The sequence below is a fragment of the Cyprinus carpio genome, chromosome A10 (genome assembly GCF_018340385.1).
Source record: "Cyprinus carpio isolate SPL01 chromosome A10, ASM1834038v1, whole genome shotgun sequence".
Lineage (NCBI taxonomy): Eukaryota > Metazoa > Chordata > Actinopteri > Cypriniformes > Cyprinidae > Cyprinus > Cyprinus carpio.
The window spans coordinates 16,833,569-16,858,308 of NC_056581.1; the positions used below are offsets into that span (position 1 = coordinate 16,833,569).

Below are 24,740 nucleotides of genomic sequence, written 5' to 3' on the forward strand. Positions count from 1 at the left end.
ATCTCATCTGTCACAAACAGATGCTCATCACACCGGTCATCTCAACACCACTTCTGTAACAAGGTAAGAGCTGGTGGTTTTTCACTAAGTTTTTGCAAAAGTAGTTTGAGATTTCTTTAGAAAATTGGTTAATATTAAACAGTTACTGTCTACTGTAGATCCAAGGCCTAATGTAGATCTTCTCTATAAAATAATTAAAAAAAACATAAATAAATAGCGAGAGTTTCCAAAGAATCATTGAAAAATATCATTTTGGGGGGTTAATTGTCAAGATTTGGGCAAAGCTTTGATAAAGCTGAAGTGTATAACTCAAGAACAAATCATTGAAAAAAATATGAATTATTCATGAATCAAATATAGTTGCTCCTCTCATGAGTGCAGAAAGGAGAATTCTGGCAGATGTCAAGATTTCCATTGAATATGACATCAGTTTCAGGCTGTTCCTCATATAAATATCAAATAGCTTTAAAAGACCAATCCTGTAAATTTGGGGTGTGACTACTTATTTCTTCAGTTTCATTTTAGTTATTTATGAACTTTTTCACTGTTATTGGAAGAAGATTTAGGAAAAAGTGTTGGATTTGAACCTCTGAGATGTTTGTTGTGAGCAGTGCTATTTTGGTATTGTATTATTACAGTATTACTATTCTGAATTAAGTTGAATTTGCTTTCATTTTCATATTTTCTGTTTTCATTTTCAGTTTAAATTTAAATTATTGGCCAAGGCGACATTTCTAATTTTCGTTTAGTTAAATTGTTTCTTTTATCTAATATTAATATTTTATTTTATTTTACTTCAGCTTTATTTTAGTTAACAGAAGTGTTTTTAATAGTTTTAGTTTTAGTGGTTGTGAGCACTGTGCCACGGCTGCTGCTTCTGAATGTATGAATCGATCGATTCTGTGACAGTGTGTGACATAAGAGAGCCGTGTGTGTGTGTGCGTAGTGAAAATGGGTTTTCCTTACCCGCCAGCGACAGAGACATTGATCTAATGAAGCTGCAGGTCCACGTGCCACATCACGCGGGGTTCTTTCAGGTCCTCTTACGGTCACTGACGCTGAGACGTATCCTGTGACCATGCTGAAGGCATTAAAACCACTGCCAGCTATAACTACCAAAACAAATAACTCATGAGCACTAATAAGATGTGTTGAGGTGATATAATCTGTTGAGTGCTTTTCTAACTTTAATTAGGCTAAAATAAAAATATGCAAAGCCTCCAAAATGTTGATAGATATCACCATGCTTCCCCAGCTGAATAATCACAGTGCATTAATACATTTCTTCTGTATTACAAGTATTCTGAAATGTTATGTTTAAATATGCAAATTTGGCATTATCTAATTAAATATGCATGAATTTGCCAAAATTTCTAGAACAGAAATCTGAACCTCAGATAAAAATTGAGTTCAAGTTTCTTTTTTTTCTTTTTTGCATAGGGAGTTTTTGGATTCTCTTATCACTCCATAAATCATAAAATATCATGTTTTTATAAAAAGAATATCTTATATAAATTAGATTAATTTAGGTATGCCACAATTCTCAATATGATAACCTTTCAGAATATAGATAGAAATAAAACTGTGAAGTTTGTTGTATGTCCTGCTGAAGTGGAGATTTCAGTCTCAGTGCAGAAAAAACGGCCTTTAAAGATATGAATTGTAATTTAAATCTATGGACAAAAAATAGATAAAGTGTAAAAGATAATAATAAACACTTAAATGTATCTTTTAGATGTTTTCTTTCCACTAGTCTAAAAGATGAAACGTTAAGGATGCAAAATATGCCAAAATCTCAAGATTGATCAGTACATGAAGAAGCTGTGTTTTTGCCTGTAGTGTCTTGCCTTAATCATAGTCTTTTATTCTGCCTTTTTTCCTGTCAGGATGGACCATGACTGGCATGGCAGCAGGAGAAGTGGTCACCGCAGCAGACACAGTGAGGATGAGGATGGTAAGAGGATCTTGGCAGATGTACCTGACCTACAAACCACTTTTTGATAAAGAAACTGGAGAGTACAAAATGTCACACCACCATGGACTCTGTTTGTTTTTGCTCTGAGTCACGGTCCTTGTTAGTTGTCATGGTTACTCATTGATTATGTCCAGGTTTGTCTCGTTATCGTCACTATTTGTGACCCTGGACCACAAATCAGTCTTAAGTCGCTGGGGTATATTATTAGCAATAGCGAAAAAAAACATTGTATGGGTCAAAATTATCGATTTTTCTTTTATGCCTGAAGTAAAGTAAAGATCATGTTCCATGAAGATATTTTGTAAATTTCCTACCATAACTATATCAAAACTTAATTTTTGATTAGTAATATGCGTTGCTAAGAATTCACTTTGGACAACTTTAAAGGCGATTTTCTCAGTATTTAAAGCATACATCAAACAAAACCATATTCAATAAGCCTACAGAATATTTATAAACAAAAAAACCATACATCAATGGAAAGCTTATTTATTTAGCTTTCAGATTATGTATAAATCTCAATTTCGAAAAATTTACACTTAAGACTCGTTTTGTGGTCCAGGGTCACATTTATGTTCTGTTCTCCGTGTGTCTCGTCTCTGTGTAGCTGTTTTTGGATTGCCTGTACCTCTGCTGGATTTGCCCTCTTTGGATTATTAAAGACTGTTTATTGATTGTCTTCATGCTTGTTTACACAGCTAGTCGTGACACAAAAAGGTTAATAATAGGCTAAAAATTATTTCATTATTTACTGTTGGAATGTTTTTCCATGTACACTTATGTTAATAATATTTATAATCTTTTTTTCCAATGTTAATATATCACAGAAACACATATAAACATGTATATATAACACATATTAAGTTAAATATATTATAGTCGACTACAACTAATATCATCAAAAATGTCATTACTGGAAATAAAACAAACTTTAAATGAAATAAAATAAAATATCTCTATAAACATATTTTGTATATATTGTTTAGTTTAACTTGATGCGCTAAAATAGTTAAAAGTGAAATAAAGTAAACAAGAAAAACTATATAGATATTTAACGAAAAAAATAAAAATGGTATCTCAATGATATTAAAATAACACGAACTGAAATACTTATCTAAACTTAAAAAAAAAATGGAATAAACTGATGCACTGGAAAGGAATCATACTGGAGTGTGAATTATGCCATAAACACTATAAAATAGAAACTCACCTATTTTTTATTCTTTGGTTTTAGAGTCTGTCTATATTGGCGTTCCAGTGCCACGAGAATACAGAAGGAAGCGCAGACATCACAGACACACGTCACGGCATTCCCACGATCAGGACGGCCGGGAGAGACACCATAACCGGCATGAACACCAGAATCAAGAAGAACCATGTGACCCTGATGAAGGAGAGCAGGATTCAAACGAGCTCTCTGACATTAACTCCACTAGTGAGCTTCTCTTAACCTGTTATTATCATGCTGACTAATCTCAATAGATTAGTTACAAAATACAGTTCAGTGTTATTTAGTATCACTGAAATTCTGTTGGTTATTTTTTAACCCTTGTGTTGTACTGAACATCCTCTTTTGGTGATCTCATTTAAATGACTAACTTTTTGAAAAGTTGCTTGTAAATCTCTCGTTATGCTATATAATCATGAAATCTTGAATTCAATCTTTTTGTCTTTTTTTTTTTCAAGTAGCACAGGTTTTGTATTTCTCTCATTGATAAAAGCTTATGCATCTTTGGAGTGATAACTTTGGTAATGTCCACTCAAAAACTGAGGTGCATAACCTTGGATCAATGAGGCCTGCGATCAGTTAGTAGAAATACAAAACCTGTGCTAACTGAAATAAAACAAGCTGTTAAAAAGGTTGAATCCGGGATTTGGTAATAAATAATAATATGGCATAAGGAGAGATTTATAAGCAAAACACCACAAGACTAATAAGATCACACCACAAGTCTAACAAGGAGGGGGAAAATCCCCAAGAAGTACAAAATGTTCACATTTTTGGGGGTAAGTTGCTATACTGTGTGAGCAAACTCAGGAAGTTTTAGTCAAATGAGATCAGAAAATCCTCTCCGGATCCAAATGATCAAAACATAAAATGAGGGTTAATATTTTGAACAAGTTTTTAACTTTTTTAATTTTATTGTCTGGTTTTATTTACATTTTAGTTAGTTTTAGAAATTTAGATATTTTATTTTTTATTAGTTATTAGTCATTTTGATTGATTTTATTTCAGTTTTCGTTGTTTTTGTAAATGAGAAATGAAATTAAAGTTAAGTTTTTATATTTTATTTATTTCAATTAACATTGAGTCTATATTTTATATCACGTAAAAAACATGTTTTTGTGATTTTAGTTTTAGTTAACGTTAATAGCCCTGATATAGTTACTGCTTTAGGTTTGTTAGAAAATAACATGCATCCTTGAGAATGATTGATTTTAGGTTTTAGACTTCAATTCTGTGAGAGAGCGAGAAAGGGAGGGATCAGCAAAGCTGGAGGGGGAGAAAAACACTTGTTGGGCCTTTCATGCGTGTGGCACTTTGCCCTGCTTTAGTTTTCGGGAAAGAGCAACATTGCTGAGAAGAAAAGATCAAGAACAAGAGGACACGCTCATAGGGAAGGTGACAAGCTCAGTTAACGGGTTCATCACAAAGAGGCGGAAATCAAAAAGAAGTGCGAGTGGACATTTCAGAATTGTATTTCTTTCAATGAAACTTTAAACGTTGGACTTTCTGAAGGATGGAGCTGGAACAGCGTAGGTTGACGGGGTCCTTTAGTATTCAGGACTCGATACAATCATTGACGTCCAGTCTGGGCTCTCACAGCTGCACAGGTACAGTCACAAACGCCATTATTGTCTCATTTCCTTACGTTTGCTGCCAGTTCTTCCTATTAGCTTTGTCCTGGAGAGTTTCTTTCTGGAACTGAGGTCAGAGCACAATTTGTTTGGAGTTTGACACTGCTAGATCATGACTTTGCTGAGTACTTACTATTAGCAAGTTTTTTGCTGATCAGCCATCACTGAATTCACAAGGTTGGTTGATGATTGTAAGTTTAAGGAAAGTCGAAATATTTTGCACCCTTGTGACATTTGAGCAGATTTATCTGCAAAGTGCACTTTTCTGTAATTATTAAAATAAATAAATAAATAAAAATTATTTAAATGGTAAACTACATCAGGATAGCACTTACTGTACCTCATTTTTTTATTGTATAACAGTAATTTTCTACTGTTACAAAATTTAAAAATGTATAAAAACACCCAAAAAATTAATCTAAACATTTTTTTAAAAAATAAATGATCTGTATAATAGTAATTTGTTTACTGTTTTATATATATATATATATATATATATATATATATATATATATATATATATATATATATATATATTTATATATATATATATATAAATTTTTTTACCTTTTTAAAAAAAAATTTTTTTATCACATTTACCCCTAAAATTCACTTTTCTCTAATGTAAAAAATAAAATAAATAAAAAATCTATTTAAATGGTTAAGTATATCAGGATACAACCTTTTTGTGGATTTTTAAAAATAATTTATAATAGCAATTTGTTTACTGTTATTATATTAAGAAAATCTATATAACAACACAAAAACTAAAATATTTTAGAATAATGCCAATTACAGACAAATTCAGAAGTAAAATATTTCCATTACAATAACAAGAATTTGAGGGAAAATGTTCTTAAATGACATAATAACGTTGCAGTGCAAAAAAAAGGAGCCCTGTTTTAAAGCAAAATATAATGTATTCTTCTTATTTACTTTTTCTTTAATATGCAATATGAGCCACACATCAAGTTTAATTAGATTCACTCATTGCCATGTCCATATTGTCATGATTTTGCATTAAATGCAATGATTAAATTGTGAAATACATCAAAATCCCTAAGAATGCATTTCAGGAAAGGGATATTCCCAGATATAAATCAGGATTTAAAAATGAGTCCATCAGTGTTCAGTCTGAACTGATAATTCACCTTTCCTCTCTATTCAGTGCGTTTTTGAATGTCAGCAACTAAAGATGTGATTGCATTGTTGATTAATCATATGGAAATGCATATATCAACAACTACCTTCTAATATGTAGTGACGCCATCAAAGTTTAATTGACTAACCAAAGTGATTCAAGTGTGTGAGCAATAAATAAGCCGGTGCGTTGTACCCTACTCTGCATTGGCATTCTACAACCACACGTATTTGTGACTGTTACTTCAGGATTAGAAGGATTACATTGAGAGAAACACCCACATGCTAATAATCCCGAAGAAAAGCCGAGATCGAGAGGAAGGTCACAACAAGATTGTCATGCATGGTCTCGCAAGCACCGACTCGCACCATTAGTTTTGAATAATTTGCACTAAACATCAGAGTTAATGCACATGACATTAGATTGTGAACGGGTTTTAGTAGCCCACACTGGAGCTTCTGTAAGTTGACTTTACCTAAAATAAGTGTCGATGAATTTGATTAAAGCACTACAGGTCTGTTGATGTTAGATGTTAATTCTGGCATCATGCATCAGATTAGAATAAGCCACTGTCACATGGTTATTCTAAATTAATCTACCAAACAAATTCTTTTGAAATGCTTTCAGATATCAGCCTGCCCAAGAGATTTATGCACATTTCAACTAAGATATTTCTCTTCCAAGCAAGATTGTTAAGATACTTATCTTTAAAAATTATTGTTGATTTGATTCTGACTTTATATGTCACGTCATCGGCTGATGCATGAATCAGGCTGAATTCAGAGCATTCTCAGATCTGAAAGCTCAGGTTTTTGGCCTCAGGATCTGTGCATCATAATGGTCCTGCTCTGTCATATTCAGATATCATTTCAAGCCGGTCAGTGCAGGGTTAGTTAAGCCTGAGCCAAAGGCAAAACATAACACCCAGACTTATACTGTACGTCATACAACCTAATAGGCTTCTGTTATAATGCAGAAAATGCATCAAACCAGTTTGTTCAATAAGGAGGTGTTGAGCTACAGGCTATTATTATTGACCTCTTTTGCATGGACAGTTTTTATTCGCTTACTTTTTCATGCTTAATTGCTTGCTGTGTTGGATAAAAGCAGTTTCTTTTCAAAGTTATATTATTTTGTCATTGCAGTTTATACAACAGGTGATCAAATCATACCTAGCAATCACCCTCAGCACCTTAGCAACACCCTGATATCATGCAAACTTATAATAGATTAAAAGTAAATGATTTATTCAGCAAGGATGCATTAAACTGATCAGAAAAGTGTCAGGAAAGACATTTATAATCAGTTTATTCATTTATATCACTTATATAAAACAATCCTGAAGAATCCTGAAATTGTATCATGTTTTTTGTTGTTGTAGTTGTTGACAAAACATTTCATTTTACAAAAAAAAGTTACAAAAAAAACTTATTTTATTTCAAATAGTTGTCAAGGCAACATTTCTCATTTTTATTTAGTTTATTTAACGTGATACTAAATCAACTAAAACTTAAACTTAAATAAATATTAATAAAAAACGATATAGACATTAAAAAAACAAGATATAAAACTATAAAATTAGAAAAACATAAAACTGTAACTAATATTATATATAATGAAAATTGAAAATCTAAAATGAATAAAATTCTAAATTTGAATAAAAATTATTATAATATCTTAATGATACTACAATAACACTCAGCCTTGATGAGCATAACAGACTTCTTTCAAAAACACCAGAATATCTTACCAACCCAAAACTTTAGAACGGTAGTTTACATATTTTGATTTGGAGTAAGCAAGTATCTAGCAATGCCCTAGCAACCACACAGAACAGCCTAGCAACTGCATGGCAATAGGTTAAGAACCATTCACATCAACCTAACCTTCTGACAATAGCATAGTAGAGAAAATACATGAAGTGATGTGGAAAATGAAGGAGAGGTCAAATCAGGAACGGTTGCAAGTAAATTCAAACTTCCCTCACCCAGAAGACTCAATGTATTGTCATGTAAACTAACTTCTGATGCTTGTTTTGCTTAGTTGCATTGCTCACATACTATATATATATACTTCAAATATTACTTTTGCATTTTAAGGTAAATGTATGTCTTTGTAGTAACTTAAGTGTGTGTGTGTGTGTGTGTGTGTGTGCGTGTGTGTGTGTGTGTGTGTGTGTGTGTGTGTGTGTGTGTGTGAATGCGTATGTGACAGTGTCTCCTGCTGCAGAGAGACTACGCCACATCCTCAGAGAGGAAGATGAGCCCACACCCACCCTCTTCACTGAGATGGACACACTGCAGTACGAGGGTGGAGAGATGGAGTGGAAAGAGTCAGCCAGGTGACACACACACACACACACACACTGAAGCTCTTGTGACATTATTTAAAACATGAAAAGGTACGATTTGAGAGACTCTCAACTCTCCACTCTCCACTCTCAAAGAGACGCCTTAATGTCCCAGTTGAGCTTAATGACTTCCAGTATTCATTTATTACATTTACATTTTATCCAAAGCTACTTTCAAAATAGTACCAAAAGCAATTTGTCAAAGAGCCAACATTTATCATAAAAGAAGAATATTATACTTTAGAAGTCATATTGTATCATTTATTTGTCCCTTGTGACAGTCACATTTATATATTAACATCTATTCATCAGTTTGCATTTCTGTAGACATGGTTGTGTTACTTATTTGGCATGCAAAGAGCTTAGCCAATCATAACTTCCATATTACATTCTGCTTATCTTAAAGGTACAGTAACAAAAACATTATAATGATTAACTGATAACACTTTACAATAAGGATCCATTTGGAGGATTAGTTGACATGAACAATAAAAAATACTTGTAAAGCATTTATTAATCTTTAAAAGTTTATTTCAATTACCAATGCATTATTCAAATCTAGTTGTATCTGTTAATATTATTTAATGGACCTGACATGGAACTAACAAAGAACAGTTGTGTTTTCTTAACTAACATTAGCAAATATAAATAAATACTGTAACAGGTATATTGCTCATTGTTATTTAATGAATTAACTAATGCAGCCTTATCGTATAGTGTTACTTTAAAAGAGGACTTGTTGATTGTTGTCATTACTCCCAGCTATTTCATTTACACATTTTAAAACCCAAAACCTTTTCATCCATCTGTCGGTTCTTGGGAAGAAAAACTGTCAAGGCAACGTTTGTTCTGTGTGTTTCATCAGGTGGGTTAAGTTTGAGGAGAAGGTGGAGGAGGGTGGAGAGAGGTGGAGCAAACCGCATGTGTCCACACTGTCTCTGCACAGCCTGTTTGAGCTGCGCACATGCCTGCAGACGGGCTGCGTCCTGCTGGACCTGGAGGGGTATTCACTGCCGCAGATAGTGGGTCAGTGAGAATTACAAAAAGAGCCAAGAACAGACCCACATTGAATCTGGGACTGCAAAATTCGAGCTTGAACACCCGTCAATCACAAAGATCCAAAATTCTGATTATTAATATTCCATTTTATAAACATACATTACGTTTTAAAAGATGTTTATTTGAAAGAAATCAATACGGTTATTCAGCAAGGTTGCATTAAACTGATCAAAAGTGATAGATTTCTATTTCAAATAAATGCTGTTCTTCCAGAGAAATTTCTGTTCATCATAGAATCCTGAAAAAATGGAAGCAGCACAACTATTTTCAACACTGATAATAATTAGAAATGTTTCTCGAGCAGCAAATCAGCATATTAGAATGATTTCTGAAGGATCACTGGAGACTGGAGTAATGATGCTGAAAATACAGCTTTGATCACAGGAATAAATTACAATTTTTAAATTTCAAATAGAAAATTGTAATAATATTTCACAATATTACTGTTTTTATTTTTAATCAAATAAATGCAGCATTGGTGAGAAAAAGAGACTTTTTTTAAAATGTGAAATTTGAAAAACTTTTTAAAAAACTCAAAAATCGTACAAATCTCAAAATTTTGAGAAGTACTTTATATTGGCTAATTTGATTATGCTTCTAGCTACTAATAAGAGTGCATTGCTTCCAGCTCTGTTTATCATATTTTACTAAATTTAAATATATTCCTCAGAATTCAACACAGTTTCCATCCGAACTAGCACACATGATGCAAAGAAAATAAGTGTACAGATTCGAAAATGATAGCATGCAGTAGTTGAAATTATTGTAAAAAAAAAAAAAAAAAAATCACACATGTGAGATTACTGGAGTCTTTTCCACAGGAGAAACATCTGAGAAGCAGGAGACTTCCATATGCTCTATATACTCTCATTGCTTTCTAGGAATAAACAGCTGAGATCTAATATGGGATTTCCAATGAGTTTTTCCTGTGTTATTTAAAACACAGATGACATCATTGAAAAGCAGGTGCAGGAGGGTCTTATAGCTCCAGAGATCCGTGAGAAGATCAGTTTTGTCCTCTTGCGGAAACACCGTCACCAGACCAAGAAGCCGATCCACCGCTCGCTGGCAGACATCGGAAAATCCAGCCCCTCGAGTGAGTGTCTGCTATCTTATCTGTCCCACAGTCAGTGCTATTCCCAGAATTCCCTGTCTTTTCTCTGACACTTGTCTTTTCAGATAATTTCTTATGAACTTATTTTTCTTAAGTTTCCACTTTGCTCTTTTGCCTGTCCTGCCATCTTGATCATGTCGTTCTCTGTGTCTGATCTCGGGTCTGCTTCAGACCACAGTCCAAGCCCGAGTCCTCGCTCTGGGTCAGGTTTCCATCGCTCCACTGAGGACCTGCGAGCTCGTGAGAGTGGCAGCCTCAGCAAACTGCGTGAGTCTGGCCTTCTGTGTCTTCCCCCTTCCATAGATTTATCTACAACTACTTCCGGGTCTCTGGAATTTCTAATAAGCGTCTCAGGTTATGTCGCTTTAAATCACCAACTCTCATTAAAAATGCAAATTGCTCTCTTTAACACTCTTTAACTTCACATAGTATCATCCACACACTAACTGCTTGTAGTTGCACAAGAAGGTGCAGCAGTGTGTTTCTGCCATTGTTCTGAGGATTAGAGATTATTAGAAAGGTCTTGACTTTGGTTTTCCATTCTTGTTTGTTATGATTTGTTTCTGTACTCTGGGTACTTTAGGCCAGAAAAACAACATTGTTTTTTTCATGTCTATAAAGAAAAGTTACTAAAACGAATGTGTACTAAATATACTAATGCAATTTGTTTTGTTTTTTTTTGGTCTTTTTGCAGTACCTTTTAATAAACATGATTGCATAAAAGACCCATTCTAAGCAAAATATGGACTTTCCAAAATGTGTGGCACATGCATTTTGTAATCATAAAAGTACATGGTATATATCAATCATATATATCATGGCATTTCCATCTGAATCTGATGCACAATGATTTGTGATTAATTTGTTGCTATATTTGGCTTTGCCTTTGACATCACACAGAAATTACATCAAAAATCTATTTAATTTTGTGTTATTTTAGTATTATTTATAATGTTTTTCAATATTTTGAATTATATTTTATTTTTATATTTTCCATTTTTATTTTACTTTTAGTTTAAGTCTTAGTAATTTGGTAATGTGCCTTTGATTATCTTTAAAATATTTCTATTTAGATTTAATTTATATCCATTTTAGTTTTAGTATAAAAGTTATTTTAAGTTATTTTAGTTTTAAGTATTTTTTTTTACTATCTACTTTATATTTTGTCCTTTTTTCACCTTTATTTCTGTTGATTTGCTAGTGTTAGTTTTAGTTAACAGTAACAAAACTGATTAAATTGATAATCAAAGTTATTTATCTGTGCTTTTCAGATCCTTCTCAGTGCCGCAGTATGAATGATATTTCCGTCACACCCAGCACCGACCAGGTACGGCATTTTTCCATTAGTATTCCTGACATTGTGCTTTTTTTTCACATGAACAATGTATTTATTGATTAGCAAAGAGTAAACAATATGATTTTAGAAAAACAAAAGCACTGCATCAGAGGTCTTATTTATGTGCATTATGTGGCAAATTGATGCAGGGTAATATTCCATATAAGTCAGTCAAATGCCGCCAGCAGTTGTTTGTCTTTTTGTAATGTTTTCTTCATTTTAATGTGGTGCAATAATGAAAAGCATAATATGAAATACACAGTTAAAGCCCTTAGTTTTGGCAAAGTATTTTGAGGTCATTGCAGGGCTTTAGTGTTTGTGCAAGACGGGTTGCTGGTGCCGCTGCTCTCGGCTTGCTAGACTTCAAAGTGAGCCAATTCTGAGTCCACTTTAATGAGTTTTTTCAGCCTTGGCTCACACTCACATGTTCACACCCCCCGACAACATTCATCAATTACTCACAACAGCATCTTTCAAAAAAGCATCATTTTACAACATTTCTTTCATGCTAATCTATTTGAGTTAATTAAGATAAAATGAATTCACTCAACCAATAAAAAAAAAATCATCCACTCAATTAAGTTAAGTCAAGAAAATAAAATTAAATTAAATTTAACTTAAAATTTAAACAAATACTTAAGTGTCCAAATGGGCCACTTCTTTGTCAGTTTGATCGATTTTGGACAGATTATTGTTGAAATTTCTATTTTGGAAAGAGCAATGTAACCTACAGTTTTGATGTGCATATATACACGGAAACAACAGCAAACGATTGACAAGAGGCAAAACAGGGTCAGGACATGAGAAAGGAGCTTTTTTATTCATTGCAGAAAGTGAATTGACTCTGAAAGTGGCATTAAAAGATTAAAAGCTGATTCTGACCATAAGCACAGACCATTACATATGCACATATCTTTGAGGCCACCGTTGCCAAACAGCTGTTTTCACTGGATCACTTCGGTGCGTTTGCATGCTCTGTCTTCCTGCTGTGATTGCATAGCTTTATTGATCTGCCATTGGAAAAAAATGAGGCGCTTCCCATTTCCATCACATGCAGGCACATCAGACATTGAAAACATTGAAGACATTGAAAATGGTGCTCACATTGATACTGGAACACGAATTCTTTCCAACATGGAATTTTCATGACCTATGAATCTCAGCATTTCAGACCATGTGGACTAATTAAACCCACTCATCCGCGATCCCTAACTGTGTTGTTATTCCACCCACCAGCTGAAGAACAAGTTCATGAAGAAGATCCCCAGAGATGCCGAGGCGTCTAATGTGCTGATTGGAGAGGTGGATTTTCTAGACAAGCCGTTTGTGGCTTTCGTTCGTCTGGCTCAAGCCGCAACACTAGGAGGCCTTACTGAAGTCCCTGTGCCAACAAGGTGATCATCCCAAAACAGTCTGCATATGTTTATTGGCTGCTTAAATAGCTAATAACCTTTAATTTCACAGCATAGTCTGGCAAAACAACACTTGTACCATAGGTAAAGCAAACAAACAATAAATTCCAGACATTTCAGCCACAGAGACGCCAGCAAATTATGATTGTGCATTAAATTATATTCTACATTAAAAAAAAAAAATTATAATAATGGTTACACTTTCGATAATCCACTTTAGACATTGTACTAACTCTAACTAACTATTTTTTATCAACATTTTTGATTCATTTTACAGAAAGAGAAAATACATTTTAAATGTGTATTTGCTTTAAGTTTTAATCAAAGACTATGTGGGTTTTCCAGGTTTCTCTTTGTGCTGCTCGGTCCCGATGGCAAAACCAAATCCTACAATGAGATCGGTCGCGCTATGGCTACACTCATGGTTGATGATGTAAGAGAAAATCTCAGCAGTTCTGAACCTTGAAATTAGTGTTTTTAACAAATCTGTCTGTATCTGTGACCATATTTAGCTGTTCAGTGATGTGGCCTATAAAGCCAGAGATCGTGAGGACTTGATTGCTGGGATTGATGAGTTTTTGGATGAGGTGATCGTTCTTCCTCCTGGAGAATGGGACCCCAAGATCCGCATCGAACCCCCAAAGAAACTGCCTTCAGCTGAGATGAGGTATTAAATCACGAATCTACACTACCATTCAAAAGATTGACGTCAGTACATTTTTTTTAAAGAAATTGATCTTTTTAATTCTTCAAGAATGCATTAAATTGAAGTGACAGCTAAAGGCATTTATAATGTTAGAAGAGATTTAATAAATAATAACGCTGTTCTTCTGAACTTTCTATTATCATCAAAGAATCCTGAAAAATGTATGATGGTCTCCACAACCACAACTATTTTGATAATAATCCGAAATGCTTCTTAATCAGCATATTAGAATGATTTCTGAAGGATCATGTGACACTGAAGACTGGAGTAATGATGCTGAAAATTCAGCTTTGCATCGCAGGAATAAATAATATTTTCAAACAGTTATTTTAAACTGTAATAATATTTGCAAATATTAGTTTTTACTGTAGTTTTCATCAAATAAATGCATTCGTGAGGAAAAGAGACTTATTTCAAAATCATTAAAACATCTAAAACTTATATTATACTGTATATTGTCAACGTAATAGAAATATATGTACTTCATGTGGTACCATCTAAATTAACTGGCTTTATTCAAGTAACAAATATTATTTAGTATTGATTCAGTCATATTAAATGTGTGACCCTGGACAACAAAACCAGTCTTAAGTCGCTGGGGTATTTTTGTAACAATAGCCAAAAAAACATTGTATGGGTCAAAATTATAAATTTTTCTTTTATGCCAAAAATCATTAGGATATTAAGTAAAGATGATGTTCCATGAAGATGTTTTGTAAATTTCCTACTGTAAATATATAAAAACTTATTTTTGATTAGTAATGTGCATTGCTAAGAATTTCATTTGGACAACTTTAAAGGCGATTTTCTCAGTATTTGGATTTTGTTGCACCCTCAGATTCCAGATTTTCAAATAGTTGTATCTCAGCCAAATATTGTCCAATCCTAATAAAACATACATCAATGGAAAGCTTATTTATTCAGCTTTCATATGATGTATAAATCTCAATTTCAAAAAATTGCCACTTAAGACTGGTTTTGTGGTCCAGGGTCACATATTAACTTTTAAATGATGTAGCAAATAGCACAAGTTATTTCTGTTGTTTTTTGGGTTTTTTTGCAGGAAGTCTGTTTTCTCTCTGAATGAGCTGGGGCAGCCGAATGGGAATGCAGGAGGAGGTGCAGCTTCTGCAGAAGACGAGGAAATGCCGGCTCCACATGAACTTGGAGAAGAGCTGAAATTCACTGGCCGGTAGCATCCACTGGACCTGCTCAACTTCTAATTCTAGAGTTTTAGGTTTACCATACATGATGTCTGAGACTCTTTCTGTTTGTGTAGATTTTGTGGCGGACTGTGGCTGGACATCAAGCGTAAAGTGCCCTGGTTTCTCAGTGACTTCTATGAAGGCTTCCACATCCAGTCCATCTCTGCGGTGCTCTTCATTTACCTGGGCTGCATCACCAATGCAATCACCTTTGGAGGACTGCTGGGGGACGCAACTGACAACTACCAAGTAATTTACCTTATAGCCACAAATGTTTTTCATGGGCAATGCTTATATCTAGAGCGCTGATATAAGACAATATGATGCTCAAAACAGCCAAATATGAAGCAGTTTACTGGCCTGGCCAATATACTGTTCTATTATTGTTTTATATCATTTCAGAGTAAAAATAAAAAAAGGTTATCATGAAAAAAAGAGAACTATGAGAAATAAAGTTGCAGTTGTGTGATATAAAAATCATATTGTGGTATATATTATAGGTTTTTATAAGTTTTATAAGTTTTTAAAGATTTTATAAGATTTATACGTTTTTTCTCTGTCTGAGATGGAAACATATGGAAGCCCAATTCTGCCACATATTTAAACAAAGTTTGCTTTGGAAAGTCATAGTAAAGACATAAATAGTAAAAATTATGAGATCAAAATTTTGACTTTTTATGTCATAATTGACTTTTTGTTATACTATCATCAACATTTTATCATAATTATGACATGTCATAATTTACATTTCATCGCTTAAGTATGACTTAGTATTATGTATCTTATAATTGTGTCTTATAATTATAATAAACAATAATTATGCATTATTAATTAAGCATGAAATGGGCGTCCACATTTAGAGTTTATTGCCAAGTATGCTGGAGTTAGTCTTGACAACAGCAGCTTCCAGTGCAGAAGAAAGTACAGACGTAGTGTAAACATACATAGGAATTAAACAAAAGAGATGAAATATAACACTAATATAAGAAAAACAGATAATTAAATAATGCAATATAATACAGAACTAGAAATATAGAGAAAAAACGTATATAAATATTTTAATGAACCAGGCTTCTTAAAATGTCTTTTACTAAGTTTAAATAAAAAATTATAATATTTTAAATGTAACTTTCTTTAAATGTATTGAAAATGCATTTGAAATTTGAAAAAATGTTCAAAATCTCTTTGAAAAGGTCTTTGTGTTCCTTTATATTCTTTTTCCCTACTTTATCAGTGTCTGCATGTCCTGTCATTTTTGGATGTGTCTCGTTGACTTTCAGGGTGTGATGGAAAGCTTTTTGGGCACGGCTTTGGCCGGCACAGTCTTCTGCTTGTTCGGCGGTCAACCCCTCATCATCCTCAGCTCTACAGGACCGATACTGATCTTTGAAAAGCTGCTGTATGAATTCAGCATGTGAGCAGGACATCCTGTGATATAGTAAAGTCAAAATGCATGTCATAAATTCATCAAAATAAGTGAGTCATGATCAGTAAGAAATAAGTGAGAATGATTGTCGTCTGTTCAGAAACAATGACATAGACTACATGGAGATCCGGCTCTGGGTCGGTTTGCACTCCTGCCTCCAGTGTCTGATCCTGGTGGCCACAGACGCCAGCTACATCATCAAGTACATGACGCGCTTCACCGAGGAGGGCTTCTCCAGCCTCATCTCCTTCATCTTCATCTCTGACGCCCTTAAGAAAATGATGAGCATCTTCAATTATTACCCCATCAATCCAGACTTCAATCCGGATTACATCACCAGCTACAGGTGTGACTGCCAGGCTCCTGATCAAGGTGAGTCTCACCCCTGACCCAACCTTAACCTCAACCTCAGTCAGGCTTGGTGGAGTTATTCTGCTCCAATATGACCCTATTTACTTTCTTAATTTGTATAATTGTACTTTTTTATATACAATATATAATACTTTATATTTGCTTTACCTTTTATAACTTGATTCATCAGTGCATGTTATTCCTATTATTATTATTAATAGTTATTAATAGTTATTAATAAATAATAATATTTATTAATAATAATATATTAATAGTGTAGTTTAATTAATAATAAAAATCATATATTTTTAAATGTGTATATTCTTCATAATAAATTATAATCATTTTTATTATAAATAATAATAATAATAGCATTATAAATACAAATATTTTTTGAGAATAACATTTAAAATAATAATAATTTTTACATAATATTTTGTCATATTTGTCTTTTGATGAAATATCCTTTATATTTAAAAGATCTTGTGTCATATTAATATTAGTTTCAGTTGACTAAAATGACATTAGTCCTTTAATTTTAATCTCCACAGATGACTGCAATATGACACAAAATATTTACTAAGTTTAAAGGATATTTTCATTAATAATAAAAAAATGATGACAAAAATGGTGTATAAGTTATTATTATTATTGATGATGAGGATGATGCTGATGAGGAGGAGGAGGAGCATAATTTTTACACCTTTTTGTCATAATTTTTGTCTTTGGAGGAAAATATCCTTTTAATTTTAGTCAATTTTTATTGTCATACTAAATATATATAGTACTTTATATTTGCTTTATCTTTTTATATCATGATTAATCAATGCATGTTATTCCTATCATTATTATTAATTATTATTAATAAATAATAATTATTATTAATAATAATATATTAATAATGTAGTTTTATTTTCCCCCAAAAGTTAATAATAATAATAAAAATCATATATTTTTTAATGTGTGTGTCTGTGTGTGTATGTGTGTATGTGTGTGTGTGTATATATATATATATATATATATATAAATATAAATAACGTTTCAAATGATTCAACTGTAATTATTTTTCATATTAAATTATTATAGTTATTATTATAAATTATAATAATAATAATATTTTTTACATAATATTTTGTCATATTCTTTATCTTTTGATGAAAATTTCCTTCATTTTTTAACATTTTCTGTCATATTAATATTAGTTTAATATTAGTCGACTAAAATGATGATAGTCATTTAATTTTAATCTCCACAGATAACTGCAATATGACACAAAATATAGACTAGATTTAAAGGATATTTTCATCAAAAGTAAAAAATTGTGACACAAATGGTGTATAAGTTATTATTATTAGTGATGATGATGTCATAATTTTTGTCTTTGGATGAAAATATCCTAATCTAATTAATTTGAGTTAATTAGTTATTCATTTAGTTTTTAAAAATGCCATTTAATTTTGGACTAAAATGACTACAATAATTTTTTTTACTAATTATTTTTTATGTGGTTTTACTCAGAAATGCATCACATTACACATGTGAAATCTTTTCCATCCTAAAATTTTATGTTGACTATTTGTTTTGTTTTTTGGATGATGTATTGCTTTGTTACATCTGAACTTATGTGTGTCATATTTGTTTTTGTCGCTCATACTCGATTTGGCTGCTGACTGGAGTAAGTATCGGCTACAGTGAACATCTATATATAGGATGTTATTGTATGATAGCTTGTTTAGGGAATTACAGTATTTCTTGTCAATAAACATACAAACACACACATTAGTGCTTTTTTATCTTCTGTTGTAGTGTCTCCATTGGCTCTCAACGCTTCCTCTCCATTAGGCCTAGAAAACATCTCTGATTACTCAATGGTGAGCTGCCACTGTCATGTATTTCAGAAGCCTGTGTTGAACGTCACTTTTTCTTCCAAGCAGGCATAACTATTACCTTAACAATCCCTTTCTCTTTGTGTTTCTCTCTCTTGTTGTCTTTGTCCACACGTGATCTCACTCCTCCGTTCAGTTCAACTTCTCTTCTCTGGACTGGAATCAACTGAGTAAGAAAGAGTGCTTGAGATTCGGTGGTTCCCTGGTGGGCAAGTCCTGCAAATACGTCCCTGATCTGGCCATGCTGTCTTTCATTTTGTTCTTCGGCACTTACTCCATGACCATCTCGCTCAAGAAGTTCAAGGCCAGCCGTTACTTCCCCACAAAGGTTGGAAAACTGTATTTCCCTTGCATGTCAACAATGGAGACGGTATTCCTTATCCCAGTCCATAATGTACAGTATATACTGCTGTCCCCCCAACTTCTGTTGTTATGGTTGGTTTTGTTTTTTTTCTCCATGTCGCACCTTGCTAGCGGATTTTTCCATAATTGTATCCATCCTGGTCTTCTGCGCTCTGGATTATGTGATGTCCTTGGACACTCCCAAACTGCATGTGCCCACTCAGATAAAGGTCCATCGTGTGTTGTCTTCTCTGTCTTAATGTTTACCTAAGATTTGTTTTTATACTGGTTATATTTGAATGAAATGTTGCTTTCAAGTCATTGTATATTAGAGAAACGTGCACAGGAATGCCACCAGATGGTTGCAAAAAGTGGGTAATTCTGAATTTTCTGATTTTTTTTTTTTTTTATTAATAAAAATAAAAAAAAATAGTAATATTAATAATATAGTTCTAAATATTTTAGTCAATAATAATAATAATTTAACATTTTCTTCAAAAATATTTATTATTCATAATACCACTATTTTCTTTATTATTTTTTAAAATAATAAAAATAAGTATATTAAGAAGTTTTATTATGAGGAATAATAATTACTTTTGAATACAAAAATAATATTGATAATAATCATAATTTTACATACAATAATATATATATATATATATATATATATATATATTATTATATATATATATATTTGTCTTTTGATTAAAATGTCTTTTAAATCTAGCTAAAATTTTCTGTCATATTAATTGATTTTAGTCAATAATACTCTGATTCTAACTGAATTGTCTTTAAGTCCCGACTTCCCAAATTTGGTGAAAGAAAATTTGTATTGTACCAGAACAAAAATTATACCTTTTGATTTATGAAATAATTTAACCATTTTTATTAGGTAACACTATTCTCCCATCATAATGGCAATAATATTATTTAATTGTATTTGATAATGCATATTATTGTAAAATTTAATATTATTGTTATATTTTTAATCCTAAAGTTGTATAGGACATTTTAAGCTGTAAGTGTTTCAAGGACATAAAATACAGAAAATGTACAATGACAGTTCATTAATACATAAAAGTATTACATATTTAAACTAAATACATTAAATTATTTTTTAAAATGTTTTACTTAAAATATATACATGAGACCATACAATATAAAAAATTACATTAAAATATTCATTTTAAAAAATTCCAACTGAAAACACATACACACAAAACAAAAAAAAATGAAAATCACATTGCATATAAAAATTACATTGTATTTATTACTTCTAAAAGTCATAAAAATGTCTCAGAAAGGCTTGAAGGCATCAAACATGTTACTGCTGCATTTTCAAATCTACCGCCCTTTTGTCTTATAAAGCATCTTCTCTTGTTCTCTAGTTTTCTGCATCTTTATCTTTCTTTTTTCCTCTGTAAATGTGCAGCTTCGGAAGCTCATCAGTGATTTTGCAATCTTCACGTCAATCATGACATTTGTTGGTCTTGATATGTTTATGGGGCTTAAAACACCTAAACTGATTGTGCCAACCGAATTTAAGGTGTGTTGTGCTACGGATACACACGTATCTTTCTTTACCTCCCGACTGCATCTATTTGAGCTTTTTCTCGTGATCATATACTAACATCACACCATCTGATTTCAGTGATATCCGCTGGTTACTGCTATGCTTTCATCAGTGTTGTTGTGTCTGTGTAGCCGACGCGGCCGGATCGTGGCTGGATCGTTATGCCTTTTGGGAAGAACCCGTGGTGGATGTGCTTGGCCAGTTTTGTACCTGCTCTTCTGGTCACCATCCTCATCTTCATGGATCAGCAGATCACAGCTGTCATCATGAACCGAAAAGAGAACAAATTAAAGGTTTGAGTGTCACACTCTGCAGAAGCACTCATTCTCACACCCTAGCAACCACCCAAGACACCCTTAGCAACTGCATACTGTAGAAATGTGGAAGTGTTGTTCCACAGTGTTGTTAAAACTGTAACTAAAATTTTATTTTACATCTTAATGGTCCCGAAATAGTCTTTATTTTCTCCATGCTACATTTTTCATTTTATTTTTATTAAAAAAAAATACCTCTTGAAATTTAAAAAAAAAGAAAAAATATACATTTTCATTAAAGTAATGCCACACTGCAAAAAAAAAAAAATCAAAAAGATCTTAAATATAATTTTGCTTTGTGAAAATAAAGCATATTTTATTTTATTTGAATGGCCCTAAATAGGCTTTATTTTCTCTGTTAAGTATTTGAATTCATTTTATTATTACACCAAAAAAATATAAGAGATATTAAATAGGCTTGTTTCTTTATGTAAACTATTTTATTTTATTGGCCCTAAATAGACTTTATTTTCTCTATACTAAATATTTCATTTTATTTTTATTCTGAAAAATAAAAATGTTGAAGTGTTTGTTAAAAATGCTAAATTTTTTATGCTAATAGTGCAAATACATAAGTAAATCTAAAAGAGCTTAAATAAATATGTATGTATGTGATGAAATATGACCTGGAGTTTTGTGAGGTCCACCATATGTGAGCTGTTTATTTAGAAGTAAAACTAAACCTATTAAAAAAAAATTCAGTAATTAATATAAAACTGAAATTAAACAAATGTAAATATTTGATGAAAAAAAAACAGTAGTGAAATGACTAAAATGGGAATAAATTGTTAGATTGTTAATTGTTATTGTAATAAAGATTGTTATAGCACTTGCATGTTTTTGCTCTCTTGTTGATTTCGAATGATTCGAAATGAATACGTTTTTAACTTTAAACTGTTGCTTCATGCCAAAATGATTGATGATGATTGTTCTTATTTGTAAGTTGCTTTGAATAAAATCTTCTGCTAAATGCCTAAATGTAAGTGCAATGTAATTGAAAGTAAATATAAATATTACAAAAACAAAAGCTAATAAAAATACCATAAGCACATGACAGAAGTACTTAACCTTAAACTAAAAATATCAAAATAAAAGCTAATTCAAAATATTAATAAATTCTATGATAATATATGAATAATACTGACTCAGAACACCTTGATGACCATTCAAAATACTGGAGCACTTGAATAGGTAATATGCACGCTGTTCCATGTAGCACCGCTAAATGTCTTCCTCCTGTTTTACTTGTGCAGAAAGGTTGTGGTTATCATCTGGACCTGTTCTGGGTGGGCATCCTCATGGCCGTCTGCTCCTTCATGGGTTTGCCCTGGTACGTAGCAGCCACAGTCATTTCCATCGCCCACATCGACTCTCTGAAGATGGAGAGTGAGTCCAGCGCTCCTGGCGAGCAGCCACAGTTTCTTGGTGTGCGGTAAGTCAAAACCAGACTTTTGTGTAGAATTTAGCACAAGTATTTTGTCATGTCTTTGTGAGGAGCATTACGTTTGTGTTTAATGCAGGGAACAGAGACTCACAGGCATACTGGTGTTCGTCCTCACTGGAGTCTCTGTCTTCCTTGCACCAATACTGCAGGTAATCAGAACAGTCTTACTTTATTGGAATCAAATCATGCTCATTCTTTGCAGTGCAGAAACTGCACATATAATTTTGTGTATTTCTGCACAGTACATCCCTATGCCTGTGTTGTATGGTGTTTTCCTGTATATGGGCGTCGCTTCTCTCCATGGCATTCAGGTAAATCTGTAGTTCAGATTTAATAATTCATCCAAAAATTTAAATTAGCTGAAAAGGTACTCACCCTCAGGCCTTCCAAGATGTAGATGAGTTTGTTTCTTCATCAGAACAGATTTGGAGAAATGTAGCATTACATCACTTGTTCACCAATGGATCCTCTGCAGTGAATGGGTGCCGTCAGAATGAGAGTCCAAACAGCTGATAAAAACATCACAATAATCCACACCACTCCAGTCCATCAAATAATGTCTTGTGAAGCGAAAAGATGCGTATTTAGTAAGAACGAATCCATCATTGGGATGTTTTTAATTTCATATCATTGCTTCTGGCTAAAATATTAGTCTGCTATCCATAATATTGCTTTCTCCAGTGAAAAAGGAGAGATATATGCATAGCGAAACCAGTTCAAAACAGCTCTAAACAAAAATGTGGGTGGATTTCGATGTGAGAAAACAATAGTGCATGGACTTTCTCACTGGAGGAGGAATTATTATGTGTTATGAACTCATATTTTGGCCAGAAGCAACAGTTTAAAGTTAAAAATGTCTTAATGAAGAATTTGTTTCTTAATTGTATAAACATGCAGCTTTTCACTTCACAAGACATTAACTGATGGACTGGAGTGGTGTGGATAATTGTGATGTTTTTATCAGCTGTTTGGACTCTCATTCTGACGGCACCCATTCACTGCAGAGGATCCATTGGTGAGCAAGTGATGTAATGCTGCATTTCTTCAAATCTGTTCTGATGAAGAAACAAACTCTTCTACATCTTGGATGACCTGAGGGTGAGGAAATGTTCAGCAAATTATAATTTTTCCTTACAATAGTTCGCCCAAAAATGAAATGTTTTTCATCATTTACTCACCTTCATAATTCTTTGATGCATAAAAGGAGAATAACTGAGTTGCTCATTTCCATACAACAAAGATGGATGATGATTTAACCCTTTCAAGCTCCAAAAGGCCTTAAAAGTAGTTTTACACTACTATATACCAACTCTTTTTGAGTGTGAAAGAAAATAATACAGATTTGGAACTATTATATAAATATATATTCTTTTGGTAGATTTCACCTGACTTTTCTATTTTGTTCAGTTTTGGGAGAGGATGAAGCTGTTCCTCATGCCAGCCAAGCACCAGCCCGATTTTGTCTTCCTGCGGCACGTACCACTGCGGCGCGTGCATCTCTTCACTCTGGTGCAGATCACCTGTTTGGCCGTCCTCTGGATCCTCAAGTCCACTGTGGCCGCCATCATTTTCCCTGTCATGGTGCGAGTTCTGGTTCTCTGGACCAATCACTAGAAATGTGTTTCAAATCAAAACTGAAGTGGTATAGAAGTAAATCTCATTCAGAGATGAATAGGTCATATTTCACCCCAGAATCTAAAGAAAAAACTAAAATCAATGTTGAAAATATGCTTAATTTTCATGAAAATTGTCACAATGCAAACAAATAGGAAAGATCTTAAAATAAAATAGGCTTGATTGCAAATGAAAAATATTTTATTTTTATTCCGGAAAATCATTGTTGTCATGTGACCGGATCCTCTGTCAGATTCTGGGCCTGATGGTCGTGAGGAAGACTCTGGACCTGGTCTTCTCGCAGCATGATCTGGCCTGGCTGGATGACATCCTGCCCGACAAGGACAAGAAGAAGAAGGAGGATGAGAAGAAGAAGAAAGAGAAGAAGAAAGCCAAGGAACACAACAACAGCGATGAAGAGGTAAAAACAACCACCATCAGATGTGTGAGATGTTAGAATACTAATAAAATCTTGTGATGTTTGAGTGTGTAGTGATTTAATCTTTGATGCTTTTTCTTTTAATGCCACAGTGTTGCTGAAAAGGCACTGTATAACATTATTTATTATGTTCTTCCTAATAACCGTAGTTTCCTCATTGTGTAATTTGTGGTCATTTGTAGAGTGTTGAA

The 24,740-nt window shown here is 32.9% G+C and overlaps 1 protein-coding gene across 2 annotated transcripts in view; it reads left to right on the plus strand.

Annotated features, from left to right (window-relative positions):
- The first annotated feature begins 1,887 nt into the window (after positions 1-1,887).
- The window catches only part of LOC109081111 (electrogenic sodium bicarbonate cotransporter 4-like), a 23,099-nt gene continuing 246 nt past the window's right edge, over positions 1,888-24,740 (plus strand). The window contains exons 1-23 of one of the 2 annotated variants that reach the window (XM_042765462.1): positions 1,888-1,954; positions 3,210-3,410; positions 8,190-8,316; positions 9,191-9,351; positions 10,331-10,480; positions 10,670-10,765; positions 11,770-11,825; positions 13,071-13,228; positions 13,592-13,679; positions 13,759-13,913; positions 15,016-15,144; positions 15,232-15,406; positions 16,438-16,571; positions 16,684-16,955; positions 18,741-18,805; positions 18,957-19,147; positions 19,278-19,392; positions 20,870-21,031; positions 22,306-22,484; positions 22,573-22,645; positions 22,739-22,807; positions 23,904-24,077; positions 24,364-24,740. The exon at positions 24,364-24,740 is cut by the window's right edge and continues 246 nt beyond it. In XM_042765462.1, the coding sequence (XP_042621396.1) occupies positions 1,888-1,954; positions 3,210-3,410; positions 8,190-8,316; positions 9,191-9,351; positions 10,331-10,480; positions 10,670-10,765; positions 11,770-11,825; positions 13,071-13,228; positions 13,592-13,679; positions 13,759-13,913; positions 15,016-15,144; positions 15,232-15,406; positions 16,438-16,571; positions 16,684-16,955; positions 18,741-18,805; positions 18,957-19,147; positions 19,278-19,392; positions 20,870-21,031; positions 22,306-22,484; positions 22,573-22,645; positions 22,739-22,807; positions 23,904-24,077; positions 24,364-24,567 (3,201 nt within the window). In that variant the 3' untranslated portion in view covers positions 24,568-24,740. Of the gene's footprint in view, positions 1,955-3,209; positions 3,411-4,361; positions 4,811-8,189; positions 8,317-9,190; positions 9,352-10,330; positions 10,481-10,669; positions 10,766-11,769; positions 11,826-13,070; positions 13,229-13,591; positions 13,680-13,758; positions 13,914-15,015; positions 15,145-15,231; positions 15,407-16,437; positions 16,572-16,683; positions 16,956-18,740; positions 18,806-18,956; positions 19,393-20,869; positions 21,032-22,305; positions 22,485-22,572; positions 22,646-22,738; positions 22,808-23,903; positions 24,078-24,363 lie in introns of those variants that run through there. The other variant, XR_006161016.1, reaches the window with a different exon arrangement.